The sequence below is a fragment of the Naegleria fowleri genome, assembly GCF_008403515.1.
Source record: "Naegleria fowleri strain ATCC 30894 chromosome Unknown tig61, whole genome shotgun sequence".
NCBI lineage: Eukaryota > Heterolobosea > Eutetramitea > Acrasida > Naegleriidae > Naegleria > Naegleria fowleri.
The window spans coordinates 196,948-205,493 of NW_025407993.1; the positions used below are offsets into that span (position 1 = coordinate 196,948).

Sequence of the window (8,546 nt, forward strand, 5' to 3'; positions counted from 1 at the left end):
ATTGTTTTGCGAAAAAAAATCGAAAACGACTTGCTCAAATTCGGTCAACCCTCATTTTTGGACTTGTTTCTTCCCGATTTTGCTTGATGTTGACGAGATTCGATGTTGTGCAACAAATTTTACATACAAAAAGAAAAAGCTCTCGGAAGGCCTCCACATTCAGGTAAATCAAAACACCTCTCTGTGTTAAGATTTATTGATATCATATTCAGTGAATACAATACTGTTAATTATGCAGAAGTACGTCAAATAGTTAAAGATTATAATCAATTTCCGTATCTCAGCTCTCCAAAATAACGACTAAATATTTGTTCTGAAGTTTGAAATTTGTACAAACATTGCAAACTCCGAAAAAGATGTGAATTAGAAGTATTGGTATTTAAAATACTATATCATCTTTAATCTTATATCAAACATTTAATATCCTAATCAAATAATAATAATATATTACTATCAAACATTTAATATAGCACATTAAGAAGTCCACAATCGAATAGTCTTATCACTTCCAGCAGTAAAGATCCATGGTTGAATGGGATGGAATTTACAATCCAAGACACCCAAATGAGAACGTTTTCGATGTCCACGTAGAATCTTGACAGGAACAATCATGGTCTCTTTGGTCCAATCTTCAGGATAGACTTGTCCATGGAATACATTGCATGTAGTATCATCACTACATGTTGCAAATAGAGGATATCTCTTGTGGAAATCTACACATCGAATGGCACGTGAATGGAATCTCATCGTCTTGTAAGGATGTGAAGAGATGGCCAAATCAAACCATTCCATTCTCTCATCAAATCCACCAATCAATACATGTTCACCACTTGGATGAATAGCAATCGATGAAACATAATTACATTTCTGTCCTTTCAATTTCTTTGAAAGTCTTTGTGATTGTAAATTATAAATTCTCACCATGGATGTACTCACAACATAAAAGTGAGGTTTCTTTGGATGAAATAAAACTCGAATGAATTTCTGAGAAGAGTTTCGAACCTTGACATTTTCTTTGAATACTTTTTGTGAAGAACGATGAGATAATTGATGAATGAGAACACCCTGAGAGTATGAATTGGGTGCCAATGATGCAAAGTAATCTCCTTTTTGATGCCATGTCACTTGAGTCACTCGAGATTTGTGAATAATTTGACACATGATACCATCTTTTCTTTTCTGAAGTGTGGATGCTGAAGTATTGTTGTTGTTGCTATTACGATAGAATTTCCAAGTGACCAATTTGATTTTACGACCCTTTCGACTCTTACTTTCAATGTCACGTTCTTCTTCTTCATCTTTTTCTTCATTTGTTTCAGTAGTACTAGTGGAATTGGTAGTCGTTGAATCCTGTTCTTCTTCTTCATCAGAAATGTCATACTCTTCATCCTCATTTTCAAATCCCTTCTGAGGGAATAATTCTTCAGTCAATTCATTAGTAATTTCATTTCCACTCTCTTCAGGTTGAATCAAAAACACTGAACTACCCACAGCCACAGCAAATAAATTAAGTTTAGCATTGGGATTCCATTCAACCCATTTTGGAACATTTTCAATATTACCATCAATACCCACACGTTGAGGTTTCTTTTGGGTGGATTTCTTGGAATCTTCTGAGGTGGTGGTGTTATTATTGTTAGGATCATTGACCTCAGTCGTAGTCGTATCAGTAGCACCAGTCGTAGCACCATTATTATCAACCATCGTAGCACCAGTCGTAGCACCAGCCGTCTGGTTAGGCTCATTCGTGGTGGTATTGTAATGCAAAAAATTCCAAACACGCCTACAACGGCCAGTCTCTACTTCCCACAATCGTACCGTTCCATCTTCATCGGAACATGAGACTAACCATTTACCAGTTGGATCCACGCTAATACTTCTCACCATGCCTTCATGTCCTTCATAAATAAGTGATTGTATTTCTGGATATGGTCTCAATTGTTCAGGACGAGGTAATTGAGGAAGTAAAGTATCTGGATCTTCAATGTATTTCTTTTTAGTAGGTTGAACACGAGGTGCCAAATATAAATCCATACATCGTTCAAAACGTTCTTGGATAAACTTGTCATAGACTGGAACACTTCTCAATGATTCATAAATCTTGTATTTGAATTCCTTTCCTTCTTTAGCCTTTTCAGGAATATATTCAGGTGGTGGATTATAGGACAAGTTATGACCTGGTAATTTCTCTTTGGGTGGAGGTAAAATACCAATTCGAGAAATTTTCTCACCAATAATTTGTCCATCATCTCCCCACATTAAATACACAGATTCTTTCTTCTGTTTCTCTTTGGTTTGATTCATGAGAGCAGGATTTCTCTTAAATCTCAATGCAATCTTTGAAATTAATTTTCTCTCTGATTTATCAGGTAAGAAATGTTCCTTAGGAACTGGATTACCATATAAAGGAAAACGAGAGTCTAACTTGACATATTCAACATAATCCTTGTATGGATCGTATCCAGGTGGGAATTGTCCTTTAATTCCAACATTGATAATAGTCTCCAAATCTTGATTCGATAATACGTGTTCTCGATCATTAATTTCATCATAGACAGTTCTTAAATAATTTGGATCATCATGTTTAGCAATTAAATGATCCAATGCATCTTTTTGTTTTCTTTTTAAGATTCTATTTCCATTTCTGTCATAACCAATATGGTCATATTCTTCATACCATTCCAATGGAACATTACCAATGGTATTGATCATGGATTCGTCTTCAGAAGAGTCATCACTGTCATGAACATCATCAAAGAGTGATTTCTTAGTATTCTTCTCTTTAGACTTTTCTATATTGGAAGTAGTAGAATTGGTACTTTGAGATGACTTGGCAAGTTTCGACCTTTCATACCAACTCAAAGGCTTTTCATCATTAATAGAAGAGAGATTGGTGAAACTCTCAAAGACTTTGACATCCTCTTCATCACTATCATTCGTATGTTGGAATAGTTCCTCCTCTTCATCACCTTCTTCCTCTCTTTCAATATCTTCTTCATCATCACTCAGATAGACATCATCCTCTTCATCATCATCAGTACTGTTGTTATTACTCACTGATGAAGAGGTATTCGAAGAAGAAGAAGATTTGGTGTTTCGTTGTTGTGGTCGATAGGAAGATGCCTCTGAAGACTCATCCTCCGAAGAAGCAGATTCTTGTACAGCTAGTTCTTCTTCGTTATCATCATCTTCAAATTCAACTTGAGGTAAATCTTTGATGGAAGATGCTGTTTTCGTGAATCCGTATCGTTCTGGATTTTTCTTCACCAGAGAGTCGGAATCATCAAGAGGATTGGTTGTTGTTGTTGAGGTGGTGTTGGTCTCTGATTTTGCTTGTTGGAGTTTTCTCTTCATTTTTTTTGTCGAACTTGTTGTTGAGTAAAATTTTCTCAACAAACAACTTGAAGAGCTCCTTTTAAAACGACTTGGCCATGTACACTTACTCTATTGCAAGACGTGTACAAATGTCATTTGCTACATGTTAGATCTAGATACTTAATTTCAACATGTTCCACTTGAGACGAACAAATAGAAGACAGTTAAAACGACACTGTCCAATAATGAAGGGCATGAACTTGGCACTCCACGACCGAACGGGGGAAGAGGTTTTTTTGGAACCAAAATTGAAAAAATTATCTCGTTTCAGCTGGAGCCCAAAATTCCATCATCATTATTGGTTCATTCCTCTCAGACCCATTATTACAGATCTTTTGACCATCACCATCATCCTATTATTACTATCATCACTTGAACCACTTTGAAAATGTTCAATTGGCCATCCATGTTTCAAAACAACAAACATGATTCAAACTCTCTTTCGGAGCTCAACAAATTACAAACCACAACCACCAACTCCAATCACACCACCACAACCACCACCACTACTACTACGACTAGTACGACTGCCATGAACAACAACAACAACCACCACCACCACCACCACAACAACAACACCAGAGAGACTACTCTTCTTGCTGACCATGACGATCATGACTTTGAACTCATCCATCGCTCTTCCTTATTGTCAAAATCTACTACAACTGCAACCACTACATCCACTCCAACTACAACCACTTTAACTCCTCCTCCTCCTAATAAGGAAGCAGAAGAAGAAGAAGAAGACTCTTCCTCTCATATCCATCTAATCATTCTCATTGCTGGTATGGGTGCAAGAAAGAATCATCCATTAGGTGAATCTATTTTAATTCCAGCTGGTAAATGGTTTGATATTCACAAGTGTCAAATGGCCATGAAAGAATCCATTCATAATCTTTACAATCAATATGCATCGAATCAAGTGAAATCTCAATCACCTCATATTATTGTGAAATCTATTGATTATTGTTCAACAGTGAGAGAAGAAGGTGGTTATAGTGAAAAGTTAAATTTAGTAACCATGAAATCAGGTGCACAATTATTGAGAACCATCGCCAATGAGAGTATGATTGATGTATTAATGTATAATAGTGAAAAGATTAAGAAACAAATGCAACAGGTGGCATTGAAACAAATTAATGAAATTTTGGATGAAATGGAAGGATTACCTGTGAAAACTATTTCCATTGTTGGGCATTCCCTTGGATCTGTTTTGGCATTTGACATTTTATATCAACATCAACTCTCTGAGAATACTTTATTGAAACGAACACCAACACATTGTTTTTTATTGGGGTAAGTGTGGAGTGTAGAACGACAATCATGAAAGATCATTACTACAAAATGACAATATTTTATTTTAATATTTGTATTCTATTGTATATATTATTTTAACCTTTATATATATATAATTGTATATATAATTTTAATCTTATTATAATAGATCTCCACTTGGATTATTCCTCACTATGGACATTCAAACCAATCATAGAGAATTAGAAGCATTCCATTTTGTGAATCCCATTTCAGGTAAAAAACAATTATTAAGAGATTTACCAGTCTATCATTTGTATCATCCTTACGATCCTGTTGCTTATCGTTTAGATCCTCATTTAGATCCTAAATTTGCTAAATTTGATCCATTGAGTTGTAAGTAGTGTGAGTTCATCATTTGAATCATTTGTGAATTTGTATCATAATTCTATTATTGGAAAATTCATTTCTTTAGTGGATTTCTTTAGTAGAAGAGTGAGACCACCCACTCATCCAGTGGTTCAACTGACCAATGCTGTAAGTGATTGTTGAGAATGTGTGTGAATTGGTGTAAATTGATTCAACATTATGTTCAATGATGTCAACACAAATACTATTCAATAATAATTTAAAATGTTTCATCAACATTACAGTTCAATCAAATGTTAGTGACATTGGGAGTTGATACAAACAAAGTTGATGATGAATATCGTGAATTAATTGATCAATATGAAATGTAAGTCATAGATAGGAATTGAATTTTTTATTATTGATTGTATCATTGATTGAATTGATTGAATTGAATTGTAAATTTTGTGTGAAATTATAATTGATCATGCATGAACAGTATTGATCATGCACTTCCTGTCATGTCTGAAATTGTCATTAATGAATACTTGTCAGCAAGTGATGTTCATTTAAAATATTGGAGTAATTATGAAGTTGTTAGTTTTATTTTGGAAAAGTTGAATCTCATTTCGGCAGCAGCAGTGAATGGTTCACAATAAATCCATCATTCGATTGACCTTTTTCAACCGCGTTGCTAACCAATCATAGAAAGATGGTTATTATCCTTCAACAACAATACATTGCTTACCATTGATCATCCTTTTCAACAACAATACATTGCTTACAAATTGGTGGTGGTTGTTGTTGTTACTTGACAATATTCTCTAGGTGGTGCAATTTCAGGAATTTTAAATAAATGAAAACTTGGAGATTCAAATGCCTTCACATCTTCATCACTTAGTTTTTGAAAATGATTCAACACCACTCGATCATCCACCACCTGTGGATCAATATCATAGTGAGTAAAGAATTTTTCTTTCATTTTCTCTAATTGTTGTTCAAAGGTGAGAGGAACTTGAGAATGATGATGATGATGATTGGGTGTTGTTGTTGTTGTTGTTGTGGAATCATCCATCCATAAATCATCCATTATGGAGTTGTGTTGTTGTTGTTGTTGTTGTTTCTCGAGTCGTGTTTTTCGAATCTTTTCATCCACTAGACTTTCATGGCGCTTGGTTCGTTCCATGGCAAATGGATCTGGAACTCGTTGTGCTTGTTTCCATTCTCGTTGCATATCCGTATTGGATGTTTTGTTTAATAGGATTCCATGATGATTCTGTAAATTAGTATTAAAAGAGAATGATCCACCCGATGATGCAAATACACTTGAACCTGGTTTGGAGGTTGTTGAAAATTGAGAAAATCCACTTGTCTGTCCACTACTACTACTACCAAAACCACCACTACCACTACTACCACTACCACCACTACCACTACTACTACCAAAACCACCACTACCAAAACCACCACTACTACTACCACCTAGAGTGGATGCATCCACACGTGTGGTGGTTGAGAATGGTGACTGTGAATAACTAGATTTTCCAAATTGAGCAGAAGAAGGAGTAATTATTTGTGAAAAGGATGACTCGGAAAATGATTTGACATTTGAATTGGGTCGAAGAGAAGAAAAGGAGGATTGTCCGAATTGGTGTTGTTGTTGGTAGTGATGAGGTTTCGATGATGAAAAATTACGAGAGATGTTGTTAGAGTTGAAATTATTCGCATTTCCAAAATTACTCGAGTTAAACTTGGAATTATGATTGTTATTATTTGAATTGTAATTCCGATTGTTGTTATTATTGTTATAATTATTATTGTTATAATTATTATTGTTGTAATTATTATTTCGATTGTTATTATTCGTATTGTTATTATTTCGATTGTTATTGTTTCTTTGATTGTTGTTGTTGTTGTAATAATTCCGATTCTTGTTGTTCATGATGTTGGTTATTTTGTTTTTGAATTACAATTATAAAAAAAATAGTGAAAGCCTATTTTTAAACATGATGAATAATTCCGATTGGAACTACCAGCATTCACAAATCATCGATGACAATGCAAATTTTGCTGCTGGAATGATCCCATCATCATCATCGGATCCCAACTCTCAATTCTATCGTTCCACATTTTTGAACTCTCATTCGAGGCCATCATCATTATATGAAAATCCTCTTTCCTATCCATCATCATCATCTCTATTAGCCTCATCATCCTCACGATTACCACCACAACAACAAGTATCATCTCTCGTTCCAAGTTACGACCAACAAATTCCACCTTCTTATTATCAATTACATAATTCACTGTATAGAGATCGATCACAAGTATTTAATAATTCATTTGGAGAAGAAATTAATAATAATCGAATAACGAGTTATAAATCATCCTATCCTCGAAGTGGAGGAATTCAAAGTTTATTATCTCATTACAATCCACTCATTCATTTCTTTAAAGATTCTTCCGATTTGAAACATAAAATATTATTATTATTATATTTTATGATTGGTGTATTTGTGACCATGATGTCACTCTTTGGGAGAAATGTATTTTACAACAATAAGATTGGAAAAGAATGGAAACTATTTAAAATAGTACAAGATTTTATTAAACAATATTTATTTGGTGGCAACATGAGTAGTAATAGTCATTCAATGAATCAGTTTGATTTAAATTCTAATAATTCCAACACTAATACGACTGATTTGAAAAAACTTCAACACTCAAAAACTCTCTTATCTAAATATGAAGAAGAATATTATGATTTTTATAAATCCTATTTAGAGAAACAAGAAAAGAAAAAGAAGGCAAAACATTCTCGATTACTTTCAGCAAGTATTGAAAAATATTGCTCACAGTTCAACACTATGAATCAGAGTGGCGATCAAGAGTTGAAAAGTGAACAGAGATAGAAGAAGGTTTTAATGATGATGATACTGTCAGGATATATTTGAAGAGATTCATTAGAGATTTCTCATGGTCAAGTGCACTACTCACTGTCAACACAATCTCTAAAAGAGTGATACATTTATGATTAACAAGAAGAATGGTCAAATGGAAAGGTCAAGATTCTTCAAAATGTGAAAAAGAGGACATGTTGAAACTCTTATTTACAAACTTTTTGTACATCAAAATGGTCATCCAATCACGATTTGATATTCTCTAAATTTACAGAATGTTTACAGACGAGAATACACACTCCAAGATCGAATTAACAACAATACCACTTCAGTGTGTGTGAACAGAGAAGCATATTATTCATCCAATTGAACTCTTCTGGTTAGAACCTTCTCTTCCGAATGAGCCAACTTTGGTAATACAATTTCTAATTCATCATTTTCTAATCTTGCCCTTGCACCTTTTGTGTCAATATATTTTGGTAAATGAATTTTCTTTGTGAATGGACCCGAGTGATCAATGGAATCACTGGTTTTAATATCACCGGAAACAGTCAAAATGTGATGAACATCATCCATATCAATAATGAGATCTCGTTTCAATAAACCTTGTACTGCAAATCTCAGAATGACACTTGTTTCAGTGTGAGTGATGGTCATTGGAGGTGTTTT

General features: G+C 34.2%; 5 protein-coding genes across 5 annotated transcripts; 2 read left to right on the top strand and 3 right to left on the bottom strand.

Moving 5' to 3' along the window:
• Positions 1-474: 474 nt before the first annotated feature.
• FDP41_008425 (uncharacterized protein) lies at positions 475-3,354 on the bottom strand (the record flags this gene model as incomplete). The annotated part of the gene is made up of 1 exon (XM_044712277.1): positions 475-3,354. One exon carries the CDS (start codon positions 3,352-3,354, stop codon positions 475-477), a length of 2,880 nt encoding a protein of 959 aa, XP_044557931.1.
• A 409-nt stretch (positions 3,355-3,763) lies between these two features.
• On the top strand, positions 3,764-5,636 carry FDP41_008426 (uncharacterized protein; the record flags this gene model as incomplete). Its single annotated transcript, XM_044712278.1, has 5 exons — positions 3,764-4,671; positions 4,820-5,025; positions 5,105-5,166; positions 5,283-5,365; positions 5,477-5,636. The coding sequence occupies 5 exons, from the start codon at positions 3,764-3,766 to the stop codon at positions 5,634-5,636; spliced, it is 1,419 nt and encodes a 472-aa protein (XP_044557932.1).
• A 122-nt stretch (positions 5,637-5,758) lies between these two features.
• Positions 5,759-6,919, bottom strand: FDP41_008427 (uncharacterized protein; the record flags this gene model as incomplete). Its single annotated transcript, XM_044712279.1, has 1 exon — positions 5,759-6,919. One exon carries the CDS (start codon positions 6,917-6,919, stop codon positions 5,759-5,761), a length of 1,161 nt encoding a protein of 386 aa, XP_044557933.1.
• Positions 6,920-7,055: 136 nt separating this feature from the next.
• FDP41_008428 (uncharacterized protein) lies at positions 7,056-7,889 on the top strand (the record flags this gene model as incomplete). Its single annotated transcript, XM_044712280.1, has 1 exon — positions 7,056-7,889. One exon carries the CDS (start codon positions 7,056-7,058, stop codon positions 7,887-7,889), a length of 834 nt encoding a protein of 277 aa, XP_044557934.1.
• A 342-nt stretch (positions 7,890-8,231) lies between these two features.
• On the bottom strand, positions 8,232-8,534 carry FDP41_008429 (uncharacterized protein; the record flags this gene model as incomplete). The annotated part of the gene is made up of 1 exon (XM_044712281.1): positions 8,232-8,534. One exon carries the CDS (start codon positions 8,532-8,534, stop codon positions 8,232-8,234), a length of 303 nt encoding a protein of 100 aa, XP_044557935.1.
• Between the last annotated feature and the right edge of the window lie 12 nt (positions 8,535-8,546).